Raw genomic sequence first — 27,249 nt, forward strand, 5'->3', positions numbered from 1 at the left:
AATCCCTGCACCCCCACCCCCAAGACCTTTCTAGACAAAAGGACCAGACTGATGTCTCTTTGAGGCCCAGGCCCTGCTATGCTTACATTCATGCTGGCTGTAGAGTGGGTTGGCATTCCTTAACCAGATCAAGACCAGAAACAAGGATAAAGGCCACACGAGTTCCACGACAAACCGAATCTGGAAAAACAAAACAAAAAGAGAGAAAGGCCAGTGGTGCTTAGAGTATAGGAAACTACCAGAGCAGACATACTTCACCTCGGCACCTGTCTATGCAGTAGGACTTTGGTTCTGGTATATTTACCTAGAGAGCTTCCTTCTTTTATGCCCCCTCCTATAATGCCTCTACCTGATTTATTATACCAACCATATTTTGTATCCATCTGGGCTCTACTCTGCCTCTGTTTTAGAAAATTGCATCAGCACAAGACTTTCATAAAGGAGTCTCAAGATCATGGGCTTTGGGGCACTTAAATGTCACTGTGCTTGTGAGTGCAGATTCTGACTCACTGGGGTCCGACCAGAGCTGCATTTCTCACAAGCTCCCAGGTAACACTGATGCTGCAGGTAGTGACTCTGCAGATGAGGAAAGAGGCCCAGAGAGGGCAGGTGACCTGGGCAGTGTCACATCAGCAGTGACAGCATCAGAACCAAAGACCCATCTCCTGTCTTCAGGGCCAGTGCCCTCTCTGCCTGCCCTGCTACCTTGCCTTCTAGCACAAAGCAGACCTTGCAAATGTGGTCATTGAATGAATGAATGAGCAAATGAGCAAATGACTGTGAAGTACTATGATCCATAGCAAAGTCAACAAAAATCTGGTTTACCAATATTTTTCCTTCAACAATGTCTGTTGCTTAAAGAAAAAAAGCAGGGCATACTGCCATGGGTTTTTACACTGGAAGAAGCTGCTGATATCAAAATATGGTTGAAAGTCGATATTTAAATTTAGGTTTAGTGTAGAGCTTAAGGACTATTGACTCCAAAAGAAGAAGAGCCAGTTGACTGTTGCAGCCCCTATGCTGTGGCATGGCACACGGTGTGGAGGCTGGAGCTGGGGCATTACGGAGGGGACAGGGGAGAGGGAGTGTGAATTGGGGACTGTGAGGGTTCTCCTACCCACCCCCTGCTCCAGAAACCTTAGGAAGGAAACTCATAAGAGCAAAAGGAGATCTTAAGCAGATGGCTGGGAATAAACACTTAAATGCATATAGATCAGCAAGGGGCTATTCACATGGTCTTTAACCCTTTGCTGTTTTCCTCTCAAAGAAATGTAAATAGGATCTTAGCAAAATGGGGGAGCCCACAGCAGGTGCTCAAAAAAGTGTTTGTTACTTTCATGCCAGTAGGGACAAATCATGTTCTGCTTTTTAAAAAATGGTCTGCTGGCAACTGAATTACAGCAAATTAGAAAATAAATTGGTAGGAAAAGTGATCATGCATTGAAGAAAAAGCAAAAACTGTCTAGGGCAGATGGTGATTATGCAGTTATAACTTTTTATAAAATGTTTTACTCAAAATATGTGTAGGGAGGATATGTTAGGGAAGCGCACACACACACATACACATATGGGAAGACGAGAGAATAGTAGATTTTCTTTAATACACTCATTTTTCAGAGCTCCTGCTACACTTTCTCCCACAAGATGGCAAAACAATATTGGGCAATCCCCACCTAGTGTTGAGGGGACTGACCCCAAGCACACTTGCTAGTATCAGACTGTTGGCAGCTCCCCCCGGGGCACTCAGGTCAAGGTTGGCCAGGCTGGGCCTCTGCCCCAGCCGGCCCCCATCTCACTGCTGGCATCCCAGCCCCTGACCACACACAACTCTCCTCCAGCTGTCCTACTTATCACTCGTCACACTTCGGGGTCATTAGTCCTGCAAGGAAGTGGAGCCCTTATGGGCTGGAAGCTTCCTGAGAGAAGTGACCACATCTGTCCTCAGCACTACTGTGATTCCAGCACTCCACATGGGGTGGGACTCATAATAGGTGCTCAATAAATATCTGTGAAATGAGGGAGCCTTTGTCAGGACTGGTCTAGGAGGCCTCACCGGGGAAGCTGGAGGTGACACAGGGGCTTGGGTCACCAACAGTCTGCAGATTTGACAAACGGCACACCCCAGAGCCATGTACACTGGCCTCTGCCTTTATGTGGGATCCTCCTGTCAGTGGGTAAGTTCTGGGAGCAAGTTTGACAGGATATGTGCAAGTGATGAAACCGGAAGTTGTTCCCGGTGTCTTCACCAGGAAAATGAGACAACCCGTCCAGATTCCACACATTTGACTCCTCCTTAAGACAATGGCTTGCAATGTTGGCTTTCTACCAAGTACTTCAGCTGCCTTCCACGTAGCAACGGCGATCTGGGAGCAGGCTGGTGTGCTGAACGTTGATGCTGATTTGGGAGTGGTGGGAAGATCTGGGTTAACAGCCCCTTTTGGGTTTGCTCAACCCCTGAGTCTCAGTTTTCTCATCTATGAAATAGGACTGCTACTTTTTCCTACAGTGTACACTGAGGGTTAAGAGCCTGTCACTCTGGGGCCAAGTACTGGGTTTCCTACCCAACCTGCTCCGTCTTAGCTATATGATGATTCAACCCCTCTGTACCAAAGGGTCTCATCTGCAAAATGGGGGTGATACCAGGACCTCCCTCCCAGAGCAGTTGGAGAATAAAATGAGTTAACCATGTCAAACATGGACAGCAGCATCTGGCACAAGGTAACACTCAGTAAACACAGCCACTTATTCCTGCCTCGAGGGACTGTCACAGGGGTCACAGCGACACTGTAGATGATGTGCAGTGTATCTGTCACTGGAGGTGACACTGCACATTGTAATGGCAGAAGAGCAAAGAAATAGCATTAAAATTATCTTCGAGCTCGTAGGCCTGCCCTCCTCTTACAGGCATGTCTCCTCCCTTTCTGGATTTAGAAGGGCTCAGTTGCCGGTTTGGAAACACGGGGCTTTCTGAGAAACAAGCCACGCACTGTCCCCTGCTCCTTACAGAAAGAGCAGCTCGCGCCAGGAAGGGATCCGCCAGCCTTGCCTACCTGTCCCCTGGATAAAATTTCTTAAGCCCAAAATAGCGCCTCTCATCCTTCCTCAAGATGCTAGCGACACTCTCTCATCCACTCACTCACTCACTCATTCATTCTTGTATTTTTAAAGTACCTGCTCTCTGCAAGGCATTGCAGCTTAAAGTCCTCCCATCAGTGGGCGGCAGGATCAGCATCTCCTTCCTTCCTTCTGTGTCTGGCCCTAGGACTGGGACCACTTTGCCTGTATTCCTCGTCACAACTCTGAATTAGGGCTGCTGTTTTCTGCCTATCATCTCTGCCTTCCACTGCCCGAGGTCAGCACTTCCCTGTGGCTGTGTGCTGGGACCATGTGGGGGTCCCAGGACATGCCCCAGGTCAGTGACATCAGAACCTTTGGGCATGAGACATGAGGATTTTTTAAAGAACACTTTTCAAGTAATTCCAATGTCTAGCCAAGGCTGATAGTGGTCTAGGTAGTGGTGGGTAATCTTTGAAAAACATTTGTTGAGAGATCAGTGTAACTGTTCTAATTCTGTGAGCGTGTGTTTTCGGGGGGGCTGCATCTCACACTTCACTCCTTGTACAAAGACCAGCAGCCTGACAGGTCTGGCCTCACAACAGCCCCCTCTCCTGCCCCTCCCGAGTCATGCTCAGCCCCCCACCCCAGAGCCTCATCCATGTCCTTGGTGCTCAACTGTGCGCAGGCATACCCCAGGGAGAAATTCCACAGCATAATTAAAGACATGTTTCTGGGCAGCTCGGACTCCCCCACCCCTTCCCTTTAAACATGTCTGTAACTTTAATTAAGCCCAGCCGAGGCTCAGAAGGGGCTGGTGGAAAATTTTTTTTTCCTCAAATTGGTATTTCCTCTCTCTCTCAGTCTTTCTCTTTCTCTCTTTCTTCCCCACACTTTACCATTCAATCTACATGGGGAGGAGGGGTTTCTAGCAAGGGCAGAGTTGTGCTTGTTGTTTTAGAACTTAGCCAGTTAGATTTCTTTCCCTTACTCTGTGTTTTCGATTTTAAAGAGGGTAGCCGAGGCTTGAAAGGAGCCACGTAATTCTCCCTCACGCACTGAGAACCAGATAGGATGCTTAGCCTGGACGAATGTGACCTGGAACCTGGGCACACTTGGAGCTGGCTGCCCCACTGCCCTGCACCTGCTATGTCCTCTCACCCAATGCTGGGCCCAGGACAAAGGCCACAGCTGTCTCAGGTGCCAGGTCTGGGGGGCAGGAAATGATGAGTCCCCTGCTCTCAGGAGTCTTCAGGCCTCCCCCAAATATCCTGTCCTAGCCTGGAGCAGAAGATGACACTGAGGGGCCCCACATAGTGAGCTCTCAGGGACAAAGGCCCTGCCTCGTGACCTTCATACACCCTCCCCAACACAGCGCCTGGTCCACAGCCAGTAGGGCTGGGTGTGTATTTGTCTCCAGCAGTCACGGAGTACTCATCATTTGGAACGCAGGGGTAGGGACAGACTCCTTGGGAAGACTTCTCTCACCCTCACCAACCCCGGCGTCCCTTCTGAGGCCCCGAGCGCATCCTCGGCCCCACACCATGCTTCCTTCTACTCCATGTCGCACACATCATGCTGCCACCTGGCTCTGAACCCCAGGAGGGCAGTGGCTGTGTCTGGCTCACCCAGTTTGCCAGGCCCGGTAGCTTACAGTTATTGTCCTGGTGCAATTATCAATAGTGCTCCCTTTCACTTTCAAAATTGCCCTGGTTTGGATGGTAAGTTACATGGTCACTCCATCTTGGTGACATAATGGCCAGCCTATTAGATGGGGCTTGATCCCTGGGGGCAGTGTGGTATATCGGCCACGTCTGCCTGTCCTGGAGTCACACGGCAAGGGTTTGAATCCCAGGTCCAAATCCACCAGTCACTAACCCTTCTCTGGAGCCTCGGTTACCTCATCAGTGCCGTGGGGATAATAGAGGTCTCTCACGGAGTCACTGGGAGGGTTAAATGAAGTAATACACTTAGCACTGTGCCAGGCACTTAGTAATACTTGACAAATGTTAACAGAGGAACAAAAAAAGGAGGGAAGAATGCAGAGATCTGAAGATTTTCATCTTATGCCCTTAAGGATTGGAGAGAAGGAATGAGGAAATTTGGTATCTGTTTTTATTCTTGCTCCGATCACAGGAGTAAACACCCCAAACTGTGGATGTTTGAGGAATTAAAAACCCTGGAGCCAAGTTATGGGCTTGGTGAGTTGTACTTTTCTTAGAAGTACCATTTTCTAGAGGTAGAAGTTTCCAGAAGAACCAAAAGCTTAGAAAGGAGCCACAGACCCCTCTCAGAGCTCCTGAGGGGTTATGGGGGATACATCCATCTCACCCAGACATTCTAGAAGCTCCCAGAATGTGGTAGCAGTGGGACAGCCATCTGGGGCACACCAGACAGAGACCTCAATTTCCAGGCCATCAGGACGGCATCCAGTGAGCCCTGGCCCAGACCACACCCGGCCCTGGAAGATGCACCAGCCAAGGTCCTCAGCCTGATGCTCCATCCCCCTGAGGAGAGGGCAGAGCCCCTGAGCAAGGGGACAGCCACCAACACCAGGGAAGGGAGCAGATTGTGAGGGCAAATGAACCAAACCTGTCTTTGAAAACAGAGTTATTCTCTGTAACAGCAACATGCTTGCCACAGGAGTGGAATCATTTCAGGCCACCAGTGACAGTCCTCGGGTATATTTTTTGAGGACCACAAAAAACAAAACAAGAGTAAAATGAACTGAGAATCTTAATTTCTTAAGGGGGAGGGAGGGAAAGTGAGAGAGATAGAAAGAGAGAGAACAAGGGCACATTGGATTTTCCTTGGCCATTCACAGACGACATGCATCATGTAGGCAGGAACTGTGAGGAATGTCTTATTTGCCATTGTATACCCAAGAGCCTAGTGCAGTGCCTGGGAATTATTAAGTATTTGTGGATTGAAGGAACAAATGAATGCATGAGTAAATGTAATAATGAGTCTTCTTCAAGTTTTGCCAGTATTTTCATGCAAGAAGGGAAACTCCTGGCAAAAAGGGGCTGAGTCTCTGATTCCTGTGAGCACTTGGCTCCCGGGGGCAACAAATAACTGTAATGCTACTGTGGAAATGACACCAGCTTTGAAAGAGGGAAGCAGCCAGAGGACTGTGGTGCTCCCAGACAAGCTGGCTCTGACTTGGCTTCCCCCTCCAGGCTCCCCATACCCTTTCCCAGCCACACATAGGCTTTGGACATCCGTGTGCACAGCTGGGCTGTGTCCCTTGCTGCTCGCTTTTGTGCTGGTTATGGCGCCATCATTCCTCAGCCCCACACCCGCCGGCCACCCAGGGCTCCCACCCATGTCTGGGCCTGAGACCAAGCTCAGAGACCCAGCAGCCCCCTTGTGACACCCCCTCCTCACAAGTCCTTCTTTCAGCTCTACAGACCTCCTGTCTATGATCCCAAGTCTTAATAATTCCTCTTCCTTCCCTTGGTTCTCTCAGCCCTAGAAAGTAGCTGTGTCCTGCAGTTGCTAGCCCCGTGATACCTCAGAGTTCTCTTTCACCCTCCCAATTACTGGCTTCGTACTTAGCTAACACTTTTTCACACAGATCTTCTCTGCCTAGCCCCTCACTGAGACCCTCACTCATAGGTCTTCAGATGTTCCACCTCTTGGCCCCATTTCTTCCCTAATATTCCTTCCCATGCTCAGGACAACCCTGGCCCAGCTACTTAAACCCATTCTGAATCAAGGTTTGGAACAAATGCATCCCTTCTTCCCTCTGGTGGGTGTCCCTCCCTGTCCCCTCCTCAGCTCCCCCATGACTTGCCGCTCCCATCTTTCTAATCCCAGCCCTCATCCCTCACCCCTCCCTTCCCTCTCTTCGCAGTTCCTTGAGTCAGTTGGCCTTTGCACAATGCTGCAAGGCTGCAACAAAGTGCATTATTTCTTTATAGTTATATATTCACACCTTACCCCTTCCCAGAAATAAGGTACAAAGACCAGTTGGCATTTCCATGTACACCCTTGGGGTTCTCTGACCTCCTGTGGCTCTTGCCTGCATTCTCATGGGATATGTGGCCTATGCTACTTTATATTGCTCTTAGTCTCAAGCATACGTCAGATTTTCCCAGCCTGCACAGAAGCCAGTCCAAGGTAGACTCTGTGTCTTACGCTTTAGGTCCCTAGCCTAAACCAGCCCTGCTTCTGCTCACCAAAAGGGCTCAGGAAATGTCTGTGGGGTTAATAATGTGTTGCATCTCATTGAATCTAGGACGCAATCAACTGTAAGATGCACTGTCATTTTTCTGCACCACTGAGAAAGAAAAAAATGTTTCCAGTTAAACTGTGACTTGGTCGTGAGCTGTAACCCAATTTCAGAAATGTTAAAACGTGAAAAAACAATGTGCCTTGTAGATGCAATGAAATAAGCTGTCCCTGAGCTGGGAGGCTACTCGAGTGGTTGGGCATTCTTGTTTCCTTTGAGCCAGCTTTTCAAGGATCGGGGTTCCTCCCACCACCCCGTGTGGGTGCTCAAGAGTGTGGTAGACTGGGCTGGCAGGTTTAAGACCTGAGGTGGGGGGAGGGATGGGCAGGCAATGGCTTCATATGCAGGGTGGGCAAAAGATTTCCATGTGGCTGAGGACGGAGAAGCATGTCCTCCTGCAAAGGGCACTTGCCAGAGGCTCCCAGGCGGCTCAGCACTGCTTCGGTGCTGAATGGCAGCAAGCCCTGACCCTCACTGCCGGCCCCCAGCCCGCCCCAGCCTATGCTTTCACCCTGTTGATTTGCTTCATGCCTCACTTTGAAATCGCAGATGGTAACTGTTACCTTTTGCCTTTTCCGCAGGGTCCAGTTCTTCCAGAGCAAAAGCTGTATCTGTCTCGCGAAGCCCATGCTGGGGACCACAGGAGGACCAGGACTCAGGGCCCGGGCTCAGAGTGCCTCCGATTCAGGCTGCTGTGTCCTTCTCCTGGTGATTAAAGGCTACTTTTCCCCTTCAAAGCATAATCCCTTTTAATTACATGTAAGCCCTTTGTCAGAGAAAAGAGGCAGGCACTGTGTAGGCTCCTTTTTAGGAAGACAAAGAGAGACCTAAAGGCACAAGCGGCTGGGCACTAAGGGAATTGAGGTGGGGGCATTTCATGGGAAACCAAGACCCTCAGGTGCCCTCCTCCACCAGAGGGTTTCTGAGGGGATGTCTTTGGATAACTCTGATCCTTAAGTTTGGGACAAAATCTCTGTACATAAATGTAGGCTGGGCATTTGTCTTCCGCAATGGCCCACCATGAGCTGGCATCCAGGGTGTGACTGCCCCTTTACGTCCACTCAACTCACCTGGCAGATCTGAAGTGATCTCTCCTCTTTTGAGCCCTTTCTCTTGCCCTGCAGTGACTGTGGACCAGCCATTTGGGGCTTTCTGAGATGAGTGAATGGTAAATGATGTTTATGTCTTGTGCTAACATTGACCAACTTGTCCTGGCTGCCTGGAGCGGGGTTGAATCCCGAGGTTCAGCAGGACAGAGCCTGTGATTGCTTTGCAATGTCTGGCACAGGAGAGGCAGCAGGAGAGCCAGTTACTGTCACCCCAGCTGGACAGACTCATCATCAGGCGATGGACCCCAAGGGCCTCCCACACAGAAGCTTCCCTCATTCTTTACCACAGAACTTTTTGTCTCTACCTCCTCAAATTTCAGAAGTTGTTTCTCGTTGAAAGACTCTAGATCATTTGGTAGTTCATGAACGTGAAGATTGGGTGTTTGTTCACTTGTGAAATGTACCTCCCTCAAACCTTGTTGTGGCGTCAGCACATTACCCATCTGATGTGAAAGAAAAAAAAGAAAGACTCTAGACCCTTGAGACCTTAGGGGTGGAGGGAGAACTGTAGGGTAGGAATGGACGCTGACTTCATGGAGTTGGTGGGGTCTGGTTAGAGACACGGGACATGGACTTGGATGACTCAAGGAGGGTGTGACAGGCCTACAGGCTGTGCATGGTGGGGCTTCCAAGAAGAGAGAGAGAGCTTCTGCTGAGAATGTCAAAAAGGCTCCTTATAGGTAGTGGCATTTATTGAACAGATAGGCTTTGATGAATCACAAAACAATATTTTTGTTTGTGATTTACAAACTGCGTTTGCATGTTATTTCATTTTATACTCACTACAATTTTGCGAGGTAGATATTTGCTCTATTTTACAGATGAGGAAACTGAAGCCTAGTGAGATTAAGTACTTTGCTCAGGGTCACACATGACAATGCTGGGTTCTTGAACAAGTAAGCCATTTAAACTGTACACAAAGACAGGGAGGCAGGAATAGCTTATCCTGCCCAGGAAAACCACAAGAAGTGAAGGGTGGCTGGAGTGAAGGGTATGGGTGGAGGATGCTGGAAAAAGAGGCTAGAAAAGGAATCAGAGGCCAGACTGAAAAATTGATGACAATGACGATTGATTCAATTGAGATTTAATGAGCACCTATGAAGTGATCTGCCCCCCACAAGTGCAGGGCATCCCCAAAGAGAAGCAAGCTCTGTGCAGAATCATTAAGACCCTGCTGAATGCTAAAGAGTATGGGTTTCATCAGGCGGGAGGCCATGACAGATTTTAATCCAGTGGCCACCAAGAGTAGTCCATTCACACTGGCAGCAGCGTGAGGGTAGATTAGAGGACAGCAGAGACCGTGAGCAACGGCAGTGACAGCCACGATGGAGAGAAGGGGAGGGACTGGAGAAATAGGAAGGAAGGAGACACAGTAGTACTGGGTGATTTGTTGGAAATGGGTGGTGAAGGGGACAGAGAAGTCAGCTAGAACTATCAGGGTTTGGGGGCTGGCTGGGAGGATAGTGAGATGTTTACAACTGAGAAGGGGGTGCCTGAGGAGGTCCATGGGCAGTAGAGGAAGTGGGGGAGAAGAGGGGTTTGCATTTATTATATTGAAGTTGAAGTCCCTATGACAACATCTGAGTGCAGATATGCAGCAGGCATTGGATACTTGGGTCAAGAGTCAAGAATGAGCTTCTAGGATGGAAACATAGATTTGTGAATTATCAACCTATAGGTGGAAGATTAAGCCCTAGGAATGATTAAGCAGATTACCCCAGAAAGATAAACTTAGAGAGCATGTGACATTGCTCTAGGAGAACTACAGCTGGTGAAGGAATATACCTCCTTCCGAATTCTCAAGGGGAAAAAAAAAGTGTAGCTATCAGATATCAGTTATGTAAATAGTGTTCTGGGATAGTTTTTAAATGGTCCACTTTTCACAGAGTTAGAAAAGAGAAAGTTAAACTATGAGCACTTTGTTATATTCAGTTGATGATACTCTAACTGCATTATTCCCATGTTCTAACTGGTGTTCTTTCCTGAACAAATCTGTTTGTTGGTGTTGACATATATATAAAATTTACCATTTTAACTATTTTTAAGTGTAGAATTCAATAGTGTTAAGTGCATTCATATTGTTGTGCAGCCGTCATCACCATCAATTCCAGAACTTTTCATTTTGCAAAACTGAAACTCTGTACTCAATAAGCAATAATTTCCAAGTTCTTTCTCCCCCCAGTCCCTGGCAATCACTATTCTACTTTCTGTCTCAATGAATTTGACTACTGTAGGTACCTCATAGAAGTGGAATTATATTTGTCCTTTTATGTCTGGCTTATTTCATTAAACATATTCTTTAAGTTTCATCCATGTAACATGCTGTCTTAATCCATTCAAGCTACTATATAACAAAATACCATAAACTAGGCGGCTTATAAACAACAGAAATTTATTTCTCACAGTTTTGGAGGCTGTGAAATCCAAGATCAAGATGACAGTAGATTCTGTGTCTGGTGAGGGCCTATTTCCTGATTCATAGATGGCACCTTCTTGCTGTGTCTTCACGTAGTAGAGGGGTAAGGGGTCTCTCTTGGGCCTCTTTTTATAAGGGCACTAATCCTATTCACAAGGGCTGTATCCTCATGACCTAATCACCTCCAAAGGGCCCACCTCCTAACACCATCACCTTGGGGTTTAGGATTTCAATTCACAAATTTTGGAGGGACATATACATTTAGTCCAGAGCACATGAGGCAGAATTTATTTCCATTCATCCTTCCATGGTCATTTGGGTTGTTTCCATCTTTTGGATACTGTGAATAATGCTGCCATGAATATGGATATGAAAATATTTGAGTCTCTACTTTCAATTCTCTTGGGAATATACCCAGAAGTGGAATTGCTGGATCAAATGGTGTTTCTATGTTTAATTTCTAAGAGAACTATTGTATTTTTTTTCCATAGCAGCTGCACCATTTTGTGTTCTGACCAGCAGTGCACAATGGTTCCAATTTCTCCACATCCTGGCCAACATTTGTTATGTTTTTTTTTTTTTTTAATATCTATCCTAATGGGTCTGAGATAGTAATTTCATCATGGTTTTCAGTTGTATTTCCCTAATGATTACTGATGTTGAGGACATTTAACTCTTTTTCACTCTTTCAATTTTATAGCTATATTTAGGTATGACTTTCCTTCCTTAGGTAACTACAGTTGTTTAAAAATTATGTCAAAATAAAAGCTGTATTCTCAGTTTTCTCAAATATTTCTGAGAATATGCCTAGTCAGTCAAGAATAGTACTGATAATTACTGCTTGTTGCATTCTCATAATAATCACCATTAACATAAATTGATTGGGGTAAACCTGAAATTGATGGAAACTCAGAGAAAGCAGTAGTTTCAAGCAAGGACCCCGCACATGGATTGAGAGTTGTGAAGTCAAGTGATGAACCAAACTAACTTATATTTGTCTTCAGAAGTATAAAGAAGTCAAGGCAAATGGTGAAGTTTTAAAGATCTTGTCATTTCTATTAATATTTCTGAGGGTTGAAAATGTAGTATTATAAAGGAAGAGGTATTCTGTTAATTATGCCAATTATTCTGCCAACTAAAATTCAGAGTGGAAAGAAGTAATTTATAATTTTTAAAAGTTCCCATTTGGAAAAAAGCTCTGGAGAAATATATAAGCAAAATGAGTTTGAAATTACTGTAATTTTGGAGTGTAGATAAATTTGATAATGGAACTAATACTAATAGAGCACCATCCATTCACTTGAAATAAGCTGAGGAAAATGGACTACCCCAAAACACATCTTTGAACATAAATTTCTTTGAAAACAGTGATTTATAGATGGGATGAGATGGCATTATGAATCTATGTCATAAGGATAAAGGCAGTTTGGGGATATCATAATGTAAGATAAAGAAAAATATCTTGATTTCTAAGTTTGAGTTTATTTCTACCAAATTCAAAACTAAGTCATTGGGCAATTAAAACCTGAATCTCCTTCAGTCATCACGAATAGCATAAACATTTCCTCAGTTTATTCAATAATATTTAATGAGATAATAGTGCAATAAATAAATACTAGTTTATGAAAGTTATGCATAGAAAAAACTCCTAGGCTGGGTGGCAGCCACCAGCAGGTTGGCTGCCTGGCTCACAGATTTGTTCTTTTCTGGGAGTGACCCCATTGCCAAGGAAACAAAGTCTACAGTGAACATTTTAATGCCATAGGTCCCTGCACCCTGGCCCTAGCAGATTGGTGAGGTGTAGTCACATGACTGTTAGCTGGACCAATCAGAGCCTATTTACAGAATTTGAGGCCGTGGGCCTGAAAGGAGCGAGTTTATCGTTATAGAAGTGCAGAAGCTCTGAGGAATTAGAGGCCATGCTGAGTCACTAGGTTCAGTTTGTGCACCGTGCAAAGGCCACCCAGTGAAGAGTGGGGGCTGGACTCTCACTTGCTTTTGCTGACCAAGCCTTGGACCCTGGTACAGGGCTGCCTCCAAGGAAAGGTAGTTCCTTTTTCTTTTCACAAAAGTGTCTTCTGTTCGCCAGACTGTGAGGCTGCCTCCTTCCAGAGGAGCACATTTGCTAATAAAACACAGGCTGGCCAAGGCCCCGAGGCTGTGTTCCCCGCCACCAGGAGAAATCTGATCTGCAGTAACAAAGAATGAAGGGAATGCGCAGAGAGGCTGAGGTGGAGAGCGTGGGTCCCAACGTTTGCTGAGTCCCTGGTTCCAGCTGTCCTTGGGACACAGCTATCCCCCTGCTTTTCAGGCAGTTTAGCTGTAAGACACTCCCCTTCTTCCAACAAAACCTATTTGGCTTCTATCGCTTGTAACCAAAAGATACCTGACTTACGTGCACTATCTTACTCAAGGAGAGGATATGACCGGGACCAACTGACATGGGATAAAAACATTGTAGTCTATTGGAATGTATCTGATTAAAATTCCTGGGTAGGTCAATCATCATAATACTAATATACGTATTAATATAATAATAATACAACTCAATGGAGTTGCAGCAAAGTTTAAAGGAAAAGAGCTCTACTGTCATGAGTATCTTTCAAAAAAGTAAAAGAACTTCAAAATGCTCAATACTGTCAATTTCTGCATCTATAAAGAAAAGGTTCACAATTTTTCAAAACTCGCTAAGCACTGTCAAGGCATAACAAGTAGGAAGATGTGCAGCAGGTTCAAAACACATCAACCATCATATGTTATTATGTGGGACTGAAGCACTTTCATAGTTTATCAAAACACTAAAAATTATATCAACTTATTCTCAAATACTTTGGTGGCCAGTGAATCAAGTGGGATATTTATTTCCAAATTTGAACCAACCTTTTGTTTAAAATGTATTTATCATTCACTAAGTGTCACCAGAATTCTTTCTAAAGAGCCTCAAAATGAAACTCTAAATACATTTTTCTCTTTGTTTTCAAAAGTAGAAGTAATACCACATAGTTTATCATCAGAGGAAATGATGATTATTTCAAAACCATTTGGCATAGAGTAGGGAATTTTTCTAGAAAAGTAATCTCTAAAAGTCCCATGTTTAAAAATATCTTTGGAGGAGAAAAAAATTTAAAATCATGAGAATTTGGGTAAAGCATTTTCACCTACTTCCTCAGGACGGAATAAAATTAATATCTATTACTATAGATTACTAACTATATTATTAGATTAAATTTATACTTTTTTCTGAGAATGATTATACCAAAATAAAAATAATTTCTGAATTATTGAATAAAACAATAACAAAACACATAAAACAATTCTTTACAGACTTGATGGAAATGTCATCTCAGAACTTAGCTTTTACCTAAAATACCTATGGTTCAATTTTATCTATTAATCAATCTTGACTACTCTCTTACTTGACATGGTCTTATTGGTAAGGCTGAGGCTTGGAGCTATTTGCCTGTTGCTTTTATTTGGCCGGTCATTGCAGCAAGAATGGCATACCCATTTTCTACTTTGCTTTGCTAGGAGCATTTACACAGTAAAAGAGGACCAGGCTCTATCACTAATTATTGTGGAGCAGAAATTAATGACCAAAGCAATAGAACTTAAGGATTCAGTGGCATTATGGAATCATTGGCCTCATAAGCTGAGAAATAAATTATATTTTACTAATTGAATCTCTCCTAATAGAATCTTGCACGTCTGCTGCTGGCATTAATTTAATCTTGTCTGTAAGAATTTTGGACTTCAGGTTGTTGCTATTATTGGGTTAACATGCAGATATTGAATTTTAGCTTATGAAAACAGTACTATTTGAAAAACTATTCACCTGAACATTTCCACAAGCTTCTTTCTTGTTTAATGAGAAGAGACACTTACTGCTCTAAGCAATCTTTACTCAAAAGCACCTCTAAATATTGCAAAGCCACTCTGAGGGACTGGAGGAAGAAGTCTAGGATGGAAATCTAGGGAACTTATTGTTTTAAAGGATGTTACACGAGTGTTCATCACAACACTGCTTCTAATAGCAAAACCTGGAAATTTACCAAATACCAATCACAGAAAAATGGATAAATGAATTGTGGTATAGTCTATCAAATCTCTTATAGTAATGAGCATGAACAAACTACACCTAGAAAAATATGAATAATTCTCCCATAATCAATGCTGAACAAAAGAAGCTCAACACAAAGCAGTCATAGCTTGCATTCACATAAAGTTCAAGCATAGGCAAAACTCATCTCTGATGTCTGAAGTCAGAATGGTGGTTACTCTTGTGGGAGGGATGGTAGCCAGAGGAGGTACATGGGGCATTTTTTTTTTTAATTTAAATCTTTTGGAGACAGAGTCTCACTCTGTTGCCCTAAGTAGAGTGCAGTGGCATCATCGTATCTCACTGCAACCTCAGACTCCGGGGCTGAAGTGATTCTCCTGCCTCAGCCTCCCAAGTAGCTGGGACTACAGGTGTGCACCACCATACCTGGCTAATTTTTCTATTTTTAGTAGAGACAGGGTCTCACTCTTGCTCAGGCTGGTCTGGAACTCCTGAGCTCAAGTGACCTCCCACCTCAGCCTCCCAGAGTGCTAGAATTACAGGTGTGAGCCACCACGCCTGGCCTGCAAGGGGCATTTCTGAGGGTGCTGGAAACATTCTGTCTTTTGATCTGGGTGCTAGTTACATGGGTGTGTTCAGTTTGTGAAAATTATCAACCTGTAAACTTATGATTTGTGCACTTCTCTGTATGTATGTTATACCTCGATAATAATAGTTTAAAAAAAAAAAAAAGCAGGTGAAGGAAGAGAACCCAATGAAAGAACCTGAGCAGAATGAACTAGAGATGATGAGGGAAATTCTGGAAATGGGTGCCCTGGGAGCCACACAAGAAGGAATTAGTGTGGAGTACCAAGTGGCTCAAGACAGCTCAAGCCGGATGAAGACTGAAAGTTTCCCATGGGATTTGACAACTGACCTCTGAGAAAACAGCTTTAATGGGAGGCAGGACCAGACGGCAGAGGGTTGAAGAGTGAGACACAGAGATGGAGGGAGAGAGAGTGATGCAGACAGCCACTGGAGGGAACATCAGCCCAGGAGGTCTTCATTTCCCTGAAGACAGGAGAGATGTGACCACGTCAAGGTGTGGGAAAGAGCCAGTAGAAAGAGACATATTAAAGTTTCTGGGGGATGATTGATGGGGTTCCCAAGGAAGGGGAGGAGGTGGAATTAGCCTTGGGCAGGGGAAGGGGCACCTTACATTCCAGGCACACTGCAGGAGAGCAGGCCAGGAAGTGCAGGTGCAGCTCAGAGAGGGAGTGGGGGCCGGGGCTGAGGGAGCTCTCCCTGGTGGCTCCTGTCTTAAATGTGTCAGAGGAGGCCCATAGGGGAGTAAGTAAGATAATGTGAAAACACTTTGTGAATTAGAATTTGGTAACAGATTGCAGATTTATTGTCTTATCTTTCCTTTGCAAGCAAAGTACCTGTGTAGTTGGCCATCTACAATGAGAGATTCATTTATAGACAGTGTGTAGAGAGCTCAAGGGGGAAAATTATTCATAGACAATCCCCTTCCTTCCCACCCAGACACACACACCCCCACCATTACATTCCTCTAATTCACTGGCAAATTATAGGTAAAGAGTCTTGTTATTTAGTTCAGCTTGACAGTTTAACCCAATAATCAGCACCAACAAAAATGTTTTCTGGAAATTGTTTCCCCAGGTTCAGTTACTTCTGATCCAGCAGGGCTGGACCCTTTCAGAGTCTCCTGTCCTCAGGGAGAGCAAGGTCTACTTTTGGTCCTGGAGTTAGTTCACCTTTTTTTTCATTCTTCAGGCTACTTTGGCACTTCTCCTGGCACCCTTACCTCCATTAAAGGCTGAGCAATTGGGGGAAATTGTATGTATGGAAATTAAAGATCTGGAAACGCATTCATATAAACTATCTTGGCCTGGTACCTTTGGAATGTCTTCGTGGACTTCAGGAGGTGATGGTGGGTGTGGAGGCCACATACCCCAGTGTGAAGAGCTCTGCTTTAAGCAGAATAAAGCTAAATTAAGTTATCAAAAATGAGAGGCAGGTTGTTATTTCAAGCAAATGTTATGTACTCACTTCCAAAGCTCTTTAGAGCTTTGCTGACTTGACATTCAGAAAACCACAAGAGGCCAGAGATTTTACATTTTCTGGGTATTAAGTGCAGAATACTTGCCAGATAGCAGAGTTTTAGGGGGATGCTGAGCAGTGTTTCATGGTAGACCATTCGTCTGGGCTGTTATCACATGAGCCTTGGTGACATGCCAGCTGAGCAGAGTCTGATGACACATGTAACTTCACTCCTGGGGCCAGCCCTGTCACTCTGAATCTCGGGGCATCCTGAGCTCACTGTGATTATGTATCAGGAGTCACACATTCCAAAAGGCTCCAATCAAAAGCAAGCAACAAAACCGAATGACAAACTTAAAACAGAGACGGAGAGATACTCCAGTGTCAAAAATACTTCTTCAGAATCAGGGACTTAGACCAATTCAAAACAGCTTCTTTGTAGTGATCCATTTCATAGAAATAAGATAAATAATAGTAGTCATTTGAGCATCTGTGTGGAAGGGGCGTGCTTCCTTACAACGCGAAGGAGGGAAGACTTGGGCCCTGCCCTGGGAATCTGCGAGCAGGAGGTTGGAAAGTGACATCTCCACAGACCTGGAAGCTGCGCTGGTAATGGGCGCAGCATTTGCCTCCCGGTGCGACCTCCACCTCGCAACAAGCACGATCGGGAGGGGCTCCCTTCCACTTACCCACTAAATGGCAAAACCAAGCAATGCCCACGATGATGTCAGTTTGTCAGTTGCCGTCTGACCGGGAGCATGGGCAACGCAGAAGGAAGATGGAAACTGCTTAGGCAGCATTTTGTGAGGAGGTGGAAGCAGCGTGGGAAAATATTTCACATGGTTCTTGCCTACTCAGCCTGACAAAGAAAGCTTGTGGTTTGTTGTCAGATTCCTTCAACTGAGCGTGTCAAAAGGAGAAAAACCTCTCTTGAGTGAGAGGACTCTCTTCAAACAGCTCCCTATCGCCTCCCTTCCCCATGACTCACACCGTCTGCCTTCTGTCTTCTCCCCTCCTCCCACCTTCTGGGGCCAGGGAGGGGAGTAGAGAAGAGGTCTGTGCGCAGCGACAAACTGTACGTCAGGCTTCACTCCTGCCAGGGACTCATTTCTGACTCCCCCCACCAGGAATGCTGCGTGGTCATTTTAGCAAACGCAAAAATAGTTGTGAAAGCCATGGGGCCCGAGCAGACAGACCCCCAGCGGTCATCCCAGGATCCCCCATGAATGGTGTGCTAGCAGCTTCCACCCCTACGGGTTAAGCAAATTTTGATTTCCTTTACTCCTTTATGAAATTAAATTATTTTAAAAGTGCTATTCCTTGGTATCCCTTAATCAAGAAAGATTCGAGTGTGAGTACTGTGGTATTGTGGAATATCATAGTCTTTGGAACTTGGACACAACTGGGTTCCAGTCTCAGATCTGCCACTTAGCTATGTGACTTTTTAACCTCTCTAGGTTTTAAAGTTAGGATGTTGTGATTAAAATGATGAGAGAAAACAAATGATGAGAGAAAATGTTTGCATTAAACCATAAACTGCTCAAGAAAATATATGAGGAGCTTTTTCTTAATAATAATTAATAATAATTTTCCTTAATAATTGATGCTTCTTAATTTTTCTCTCAAGTGCTGTTTCAATTGCTAGATAATATTTGGAGAAATATTAGACTCGGTCTGTAGAAGTCCCTTAACATAGAAGGCTACACTGCATTTTTAGAGGTCACAACAGGTCAACACTGGTTTCTCAACAATGCCTGGAGAGACTGTCTGAAGTGAAAGCCCTATCATCAAAGGCAAGACAAACCTTGCTGTAAAATAGTTATCACTGGCTTTCAACCTTTAGCAGCCAAGCTGCAGCTAGGGAATGGCAAACACAGGGGCCTGCGCTGAGGAATTAATCCCAGCAGGGCTGTTACAAACCTTTTCCAGAGCACTTAGGCTTGGCCTCTGAAAGATGCCAGATCAGGACTTTTAAGAAATTCTTACTTTTCAAAGTGGAGACTCACACCCTGTGTAGAAGGTGCGTCCCTGGTTTGGAGTCTCTATGCCATACGGGGTGAGCTCTTTGGCTCCCATTGCCTTCCTCATAGGGTTGGCGTGTTCAACAAGGGCAGGGGGCGGGGGCCCGGGTGGGCCTTGGGCAGAATGTCAACAGACCTCTTGACCATTATTACTGTCGCTGAAGACACGGAGAGATCAATAGAGATCAGTCAGAGAGCTCTATTGGCAAACTCCTCTGGGTAAGTGTTTGCTTTCAAACAGAGCAAGCTTTTGTCAGTGCTTCCTAAAATCGTTTGCCTTCCACTTTTACCATGTTTGCCATGTCCATGGAGCACTCGTATTTTAATATGTTTAACTGATTTTAAATTGACTCATTTTTTACTCTTAGCTGAATCCTAAGGAATAATCTGGGAAATCACAGGTTTATTATATTTTTCTAGAACATTTTAGAGCACAGACTATTAAAATACATTTTTCACGTACCTCTTAAAATCATCTTGTTGCACCAGTAGGCAAGCCATACTTTAGAAGACACTTCCTTAGATGATCAAATATATCACGAAAAAAGTTACTGCTACGAGTAGGGGATTAATGGTTATTTTTCTTTTCCTATATTATTTACCAAACCTTCTCCCAACCCCTTTCTAGTTGAAGAAACTTTTGTGTGTGTGTGTGTGTGTGTGTGTGTGTGAGAGGAGTCTCACTCTGTCACTCAGGCTGGCACAATCATAGCTCATGGCAGCCTCGAACTCCTGGGCTCAGGTGATCCTCCTGCCTCAGCCTCCTGAGTAGCTGGGACTACAGGCACATGACACGTTGCCCAGCTAATTTTTATTTTTTGATTTTATTTTGTAGACACAGAGTCTTGCTATGTTTCCCAGGCTGGTCTTGAATTCTTGGCCTCAAGTGATCCTCCTGCCTGAGCCTCCCAAGGTGCTGGGATTACAGGCATGAGCCACCACTCCCAGCCTGAAGAAACTCTTACTAAACTTCTCCCTTTCTTTGGTATCTAAAAATACTTTTCATATGCACCATCTCACTAGATCTTCACAACTACCTGTAAGATGGGCTGGCCAAACATTATGACCTTCCACTCAGAGGAAATTAAGGCTCAAAGTTTACATTATTAATACTTACCCAAAGACACATAGTTCATCAGTAATACGGTGGGAGTAAGAACCTAAGCCCTGACTCCTCATCAGTTACATCCCACTTCTCCTTCCTTGCATGCTCTGGGGTGACAGGGACCAGGTGTGAGTGGTATGTTCATGTATTTAAGCTACTTTAATCATCATGTATCAGTTTCAAAGACAGGAACTTACGTCAAGGGCAACTTGTCACAGTGACTGGATTTCTGTCCCAATTAGACAATGCATGTCTTCCACTCTCTTTAAGATTTTGATGATTGAGAACATAAGCTTTGGAGTCAGACCCCTGGGGTTTGAAACCTTATTCCACTGTTTATTAGGTGTATTACCCTGGAAAAATTTTTTTAATTTTCATTTTGAACAGTTTCATCATCTGTAAAGTGGGAATAATAGTATCTGTTGCATAGAGTTGTTGATAGTGGCTGTTGAGAACACCGACATCACAGGGCTATGATTAAATGAGGTGATATGAAATGAACAGCCTATAACTGTGCTCATTCTAAAGGAAGTGTTAAAAGATAGCGATTATTATTTGGATGGGAAATGTCTACTGTTGATCCATTTGCTACTTAATGTCTTGAAATCAATGATAACAAGATTGAGCTTTTAAAATGGAGGTCCATCTTCATACATATAAAAATATCCCTGTAATAACAGGATGTCCATTCAAACATTTGCTATTTCCCCTCTAAATGCAAGAAAAGTACACTGTCCTCTCTCTGGCCTCATTTCTGTGACCCAGTAACCATTGTCATCCCTGCAAATACCTTCACAGAAGCGAAGATACTTCACATTTTCATAGGCTTAAAATGTGCATTCATTCAGGTAACTAACTCACCCATTCTTTACAACTGCCCTGTGCTGCATGCAGTATTATTCTCATTTCACAGATGAGGAAACTCTCAAAAAGGTTGGATGACCTGCCAAGGTCAAATAGTGTGTAAACAGAAAAGTTGGGGCAGAAACACAGGCTTTCTCATTCTTTCCCATCACACGAGTTTCTGGCAAAGCAGGAAATACACGCATGGTTGAATCCTCCTTTGTCTTATATCTCCCCTTCCTGGTACATAATGTCATAAGCTTCTGCAAAAAGTTATTCAACGCATCAACAAGTGGGGAGTGTCCCACTTTCCACTGACACCAGTGCAGGAATAGTTAATTCTCCATTTGAGACTACCATTGGGCAGCCGTAATTTTATCCCTTTTATTTCAACGGGGAAAACAGGCAGCTGGAATGGAGCATTCTCTATAAAGGAAAACTGAGTCATTTGTTTTTTGCTGATTTCCATCCTAACCTCCCCTGTGCTGATAGATGGCAAATAGCTCCCAGACTCGTTGGTGACTCATCCACATGTTGGCAGCTTGTCTGGGGTTCCAGTTCAGTTCCAGGAGTACTGATTTCCTATTTCCTCCCCGTTTCAGAAATTATCACAATAGGCTTCAATTACCACAGTGAGTATGCAAAGGGAGGAAAAGATCGGGTTGGTTTTAGAAACTGTTACACTCTTTCAATCCTGAAGATGGGACTTCTGAACTGGAGCCTGCAAGTGAATACATCACCCAGACATCTTTATAAAAGGTCAAATGACCACCTCATGGAGCCCTGGGTCCCAGATTTCACTCTCACTTCTGAGAAAAAGGAAGGAGAAAAAAGAATGGAGAGGAAGGGAAAGCAGAGGGAAAAGTTAAAGGCAGACACAAGGTGGCCACTGCTCGGGCGCCCTTCCTCAGAGCCGGGAATGCGGCGGTGCGGCAGCTTCCGCCTTCCGCCCCGCCCCTCCTGGGCTGCCATTTTGGCTGAGGACATTTGCAACATTAGGCGGTGACCAGCTGCCCCACTATAGAAACCTCGGTATTAATCTCTCGTGATGAGATGGTGAATTCCATTTCAAATTGTTTTAGTGGAGTCTGTATCCTATTTTTATTCAGATTAAAAGGTAGGGTTTGTGAAAACATTCCCAAAAGCTTTGGTAAAACAGTTTAACTCACTGGATTTGAAAATGCTGGCTCCAAGAATGAATTTCAGCCAGGAATAAATGTCTCGAAGGGGCATATGTTCTTTGGTGTATAAGTATCCTTGTTAAAAAAAAAAAAAAAAAAAAAAGGAGGTTTAGATAAAATAGTTTAAGACATGCCTGGCATGAGAAAACTCCCAAGGGCGCCTAGGTTGTTCTATCCTCGCATAGGTTTCCTTCAGCTAATGGAAGTGAGAAAAGGCAAAGCACACCCCAGAGCAATCTTTCTGCAGGTGTCACACTTCCTGCGTGGGAATCAACTGGAATGGCCGCTAAACGTACAGATTCCCAGGCTCCGTGATCAAGCTACTCAATGAGAACCTCTGCGAGTGAGGCCCAGGAATCTGTATACTTAACAAGCTTTCCAGGAGGCTCTGACGCACCTAGCATTTGAGAAGCACTCCAGAGGAGGTCAGAAAGGCCAGTCTTCCACTGGCGTGCTTGTCAGAGTTTGCCTTCAGCCTCTCTCATCCAAGTCCAGTGAATTCTCACTGCTTTGGGATTGCTACAAACCAATTACTGCTGCAGGAAAAGTGGAATTGGTTTATACTAAAAAAATATAGCACTGACTTCGATTACATCACCAAACACAACACACCAAAACCAAACACGCAAATTTTGGGGAATTTTCACTTATTGAATCATGTAACTCAGCTTTGAAATCTTTTATGTGAAGCTCTTATTTGACTACACAGTTATGTGTCTATTTGTAATTCAAAGACAAAGACTCCATAAATATAAAGAATGTTTTATGACTACAAAGGCATATTCCTTCTGCAATCTTAGATTGTTAGCAACTAGAATCTCCTTACAAAACAGATTTTTTAAAAAATTACAAAAGAGGTTGGGCCTGTCCGGGTTAAATCAATAATTTGATCAGCTCAAATGACACAACTCAAGCAAGTGCAGCTGTGGTTTTGGTAGCATTTTATTTACTCAGAATCGTTGGATTTACCTGATGTAATAATGGCCAGTGGTGGCTGAGGTGAAGGAATACGTCGCATAAAGCCTGATCTCAAACCAGTTCACCAAGTATGTAAACAATTTTTGGAGGCTTGTCTATGTGCCAGGCAATTGTACTGGTCACTATGGATAAAATTAGGCATTAAATTAAAAGAATGCCTCTCAACTCTTAGCTGTGTGTCAGAATTACCTGTAGAGCTTTTTAAAAACATTAATATTGAAATATGCACCTCACCACACACCTGCTGAATTGGAACCTTCAGGGGCAGCATCTAGGCAGGCGACTGAATTTATAAAATCTCTCCAGGTGCTCTTAATGCAGAGAGCCAAGATTAAAAACCACTGTGTTAAATCCTACAAACAGCCTTCCCCTTCTGAGAATTTTTAGCCTACGATAGAAAATACTGATGCAAATTTACCTGTAATAGGACATGCATTAAGAACACATTTTAGACAAAACACCATAAGGTTAGATAATATCACTTGCACATAAAAAACAAATGTATAGACAGAAAAATAAATACACAATTGACAGAGGTTATGGAAAACAAGGAGATACTTCTGGGTAGATTCTATTGCATCTGGTTGGTGGAAGAAATAGTAGACTCTGCTGTTCAGTTTTTTGGAATTTCACATTAAAGGCTTATACTCAGAAAAACTGGTTCTCATTTAAAAGACACTGCTTTAACTTTCTCATAATTCTGATGTAAGTATTTGAAACTATATAAAGATTCTACAAAGAAATTATCTAAAGTATATACAATTTGTATTAAAACTATCAACTTTTTATTTGTATTTTAGGGTAGAGCTACAAATAACTAAGTCCTGCATAAAACTGTATATGTTGTCCAAGAGAAATGAAAGGTTAAACTAATATGCTGTGAACATGTGTGAACATACTAGATGTGTGTTTAAATGAATTCCAGGCAGTCGTATATCATGTAAAAAGAAATCTAAAGTTTACAGTCTGGCTAATGAGAGGGTCTCTAAAGGGCATTCTCTGGAATGCATTTCTCCTGGCAGTTGCTGTAGTGGACTCAATTCAATTCTAAGCAGATTTCTTTAATCCTTGCTTCTAACTGGGTCAGCGCCATCTGATTTTAAGTATTATTGCAGGAGACATATGCACAATGATTATTGAAAGATCTATAACCACCTCTCCCTGGAAAGTTACTTTTCCTTTGATAATGCTTGAAGACCTAATTCACATAAGTTGAAAAGTCTCAGGTTGGACCGCCACTGTCATAGGGGAGGGACAAGCGGAGTATAGCTGGTGGCCTCAGATAATAAACATGCCAAAAATTCCATTGAGTTTTTTTTTTTTAAATAGGCTCCTTAAGAAAAATGCTTAATTAGCTTACTATATTCTTTATGTTGGTTCAAGAAGATTCTGTTGGGTAATTTGAAGACATGGTCTTGAAAGTTTTCAGAGTTCGGAGGAAAAACATATCATTTTAAAATCAGAAAATCTAAACAAAACAGTTAATTGTGTGGTCACCTTGCACCACAGACAATTGTCAAGAGTTGGGCCAGTGATGATATTTCAAGATAGTTGTTAGGGGGTACTCATTAACTTAGGATCCTTTGTGTATGTCCTAGTATCAAAAAATAAGAATTCTTTTATTGTTTGTAGTTTGTCAGTGATTCTCTTTGGGGTTTTAGGTTTATAGATAGGGATCATTTTATCTCCTCCTTTCCAAGATTCTTTCTCTTGTTTAATTCTGTTGTCCAATATTTCTAGTACAGTGTTAAATAGTAAATAGTAGGAGTAGTAGTAAATAGGCATTGTGGTCATGTTTCGCTCTATCAAGATGTCCCCAGTGTTCTTTGTCCATTAAGTACGATGCAGACTTTTTAGGTTGCACCCATTCCATCCCCAGATAAAATTAAATGAATAGATTTTATGTTATGGGACCATCCATGCATTCCTGGAATAAACTCCAGAGATTGCAAATGTAAGTGGCACGAGGCTGGCTGGGCCTAAGGAAGCTATAGTACCATTTCTCAAGTGAACAAACTAAGGAAGAAAGGATCTTATTCCATTTGCTTTTGAGATTTCTAGACTGAAAATTCACCACGGGAAATATATGTTATCTATCTCTGTATCCAAATACTCATTGCCCAAATGTGTACTGTAAGAAACATTTTCAAATGCCTTCTGTCTTTGTAACTGAGTCTTCAAGTCATAGAGCCAGACTCCCTAGAGATCTCCAAACCCTGAGACACTGTCTCTCACAACCCCCACGGTATACCAGCCACGAAGACTTCTGGCAGCCAGTGGGCTCCTAGGAGCTCAGAGCTATGGCCCTTTGCCATCAGTCAGGTCTCTCTGCCCGTTTGTAGCCAGTCGCCTTCCAGACTAGTGATTTCCACAGTGGGGACAGTAGCATCTTTTCTTGTTTACTGGACTTTAGAAACTGAAGTGTCTGCAGGCTGAGGCTTATAAATAGGATGAGGTGCCAGAGACCTCACAGGCAGGAATCCCCCCCACCTCACAATATGCAGGTTGGAGGGCGTTGAGGAATGGGAAGGAGAGACTAGGCAGCCAGGAAGGAATGACAGCAAGGAATGATACTTCCACTGAGGTTTGCCAGCGAGGGGAAACGAAGATGTCGGTTTACCAGGTAATAACGTAAGATTCTCTGGCTTGGTTGTCTTAATGTGTTAAAATTTAACAGCAGTCCCCACCTTTTGGGCACCAGGGACCATTTTCATGGAAGACAATTTTTCCACGGTCCGGGGTGAATCGGGGGCGTGGGGGTTGGTTTCAGGATGATTCAAGCACGTTGCATTTACTGTGCACTTTATTTCTATTACTACTACATTGTAATATGTAATGAAATAATTATACAACTCAGCATAGGTTGGGGACCCTCGTTTAAAAGACATATGAAGGTTTTTTTTATAATTTATAATTGTATACATTTATGGGACACAGTAATGTTATGATTTATGAATACAATGTGGAATAATTAAAGCAAGATAGTTAACATATTTATCACTTCATGTGAAGGTATTTTAAAGTTCATGAATACTAACACCTATTAATAATGAGATAGTGATTCAGAGCCCTGACTTTGTAATCTGACAACTCTATATGTGAGCCCTGGCCCTGTCAGTTACTGATTGTGTGCTCTTAGACAAGTGTCTTAAACCTTAGTTTTCTCATTTGTAAAGCAGGAATAATACACCAAATTGTTTCTTAAGCTTGTTATGTGGATGAAATGAGAGAATGTCGGTTGAGTATGTAGCACTATGGAAGCTCAATAAATGTTAGCTACCATGATTTTCTCTTTAGGTTTCTATAAATAATATGATTCTTTTATATTTCGTATAGTGAGGACTAAAAAATAGGCCTTGGGGCAAAGAGGGCAGCTGTTTATATCCCTCTAGTTCTTAATGCCATTTAGAACTATAACACAACATCCCATAACATGTACTTCATCTCACAGCCAAGGGAAGTATGATTCAGAAGGTTGAAAACCAAGTGTTTGCCTCATAGACCTGATAAAGTACAAGAGACCACAAATTCAAAGGAGCCATGAGTCCTTGAAATGGGCAAAAATTGTGTATGTATATAATAATAGCTATAACATGGTCATACAATGCAACATTTAACATAAATGAATATAATGCACATATACTAATGTGGACATTTAGACTATTTTTGGCTCACTTATATTCTATTTTAGACACATTAGTCAAAACCCAACAGTGGCAATTCCTGTACGTAAAACAGACACTTATACCAAGTGAAATATTTAGCTCACAGTATGACTCATTCAACAGAGTCAGGGGTCAGCAAACTTTTTTTCTGTAAAGAGACAGATAGTGTATATTTTAGGCTTTGCAGGCTGTTGGGTCTCTGTCCCAATTACTTAACTCTGATGTTGTAGCAAGAAAGCAATCATAGATAACATATAAACAAATGGGCATGATTGTTTTCCAATAAAATTTTATTTACGAAAACAGGTCGATTTGGTTTGTGGGCCATAGCTTGTTGACCCCTGCTCTAAACCATATATCATACTCTAAATAACATGACTTACAGAACTATTCAGAAACAAGCTTAAGTAAATCTGATCTCTGTACTATTTAACAATTGATGTACTGTCCACAAATGAAGATACTTAATTATATATATGTATACTTATGTGCGTTATATATAATTGACGTATTATATTTAACAAATGTTAAATGTTTTATATA

At 43.3% G+C, this 27,249-nt stretch overlaps 1 protein-coding gene and 1 non-coding gene across 2 annotated transcripts in view; one reads left to right on the forward strand and one right to left on the reverse strand.

Annotated features, from left to right (window-relative positions):
- The window catches only part of ABCA4 (ATP binding cassette subfamily A member 4), a 131,765-nt gene extending 123,848 nt beyond the window's left edge, over nt 1-7,917 (reverse strand). Inside the window, exons 1-2 of the mRNA XM_069480195.1 lie at nt 7,852-7,917; nt 87-180 (exon numbers count right to left, since the gene is read on the reverse strand). Coding sequence (XP_069336296.1) covers nt 87-180; nt 7,852-7,917 — 160 coding nt within the window. The remainder of the gene's footprint in view (nt 1-86; nt 181-7,851) is intronic.
- An 827-nt stretch (nt 7,918-8,744) lies between these two features.
- On the forward strand, nt 8,745-8,846 carry LOC138391223 (small nucleolar RNA U13). The gene has a single exon (XR_011234831.1). It is a non-coding gene; the product is annotated as a small nucleolar RNA U13 (small nucleolar RNA).
- The last annotated feature ends 18,403 nt before the right edge of the window (nt 8,847-27,249 follow it).

Source organism: Eulemur rufifrons, chromosome 8 (assembly GCF_041146395.1).
Source record: "Eulemur rufifrons isolate Redbay chromosome 8, OSU_ERuf_1, whole genome shotgun sequence".
Taxonomy (NCBI): domain Eukaryota; kingdom Metazoa; phylum Chordata; class Mammalia; order Primates; family Lemuridae; genus Eulemur; species Eulemur rufifrons.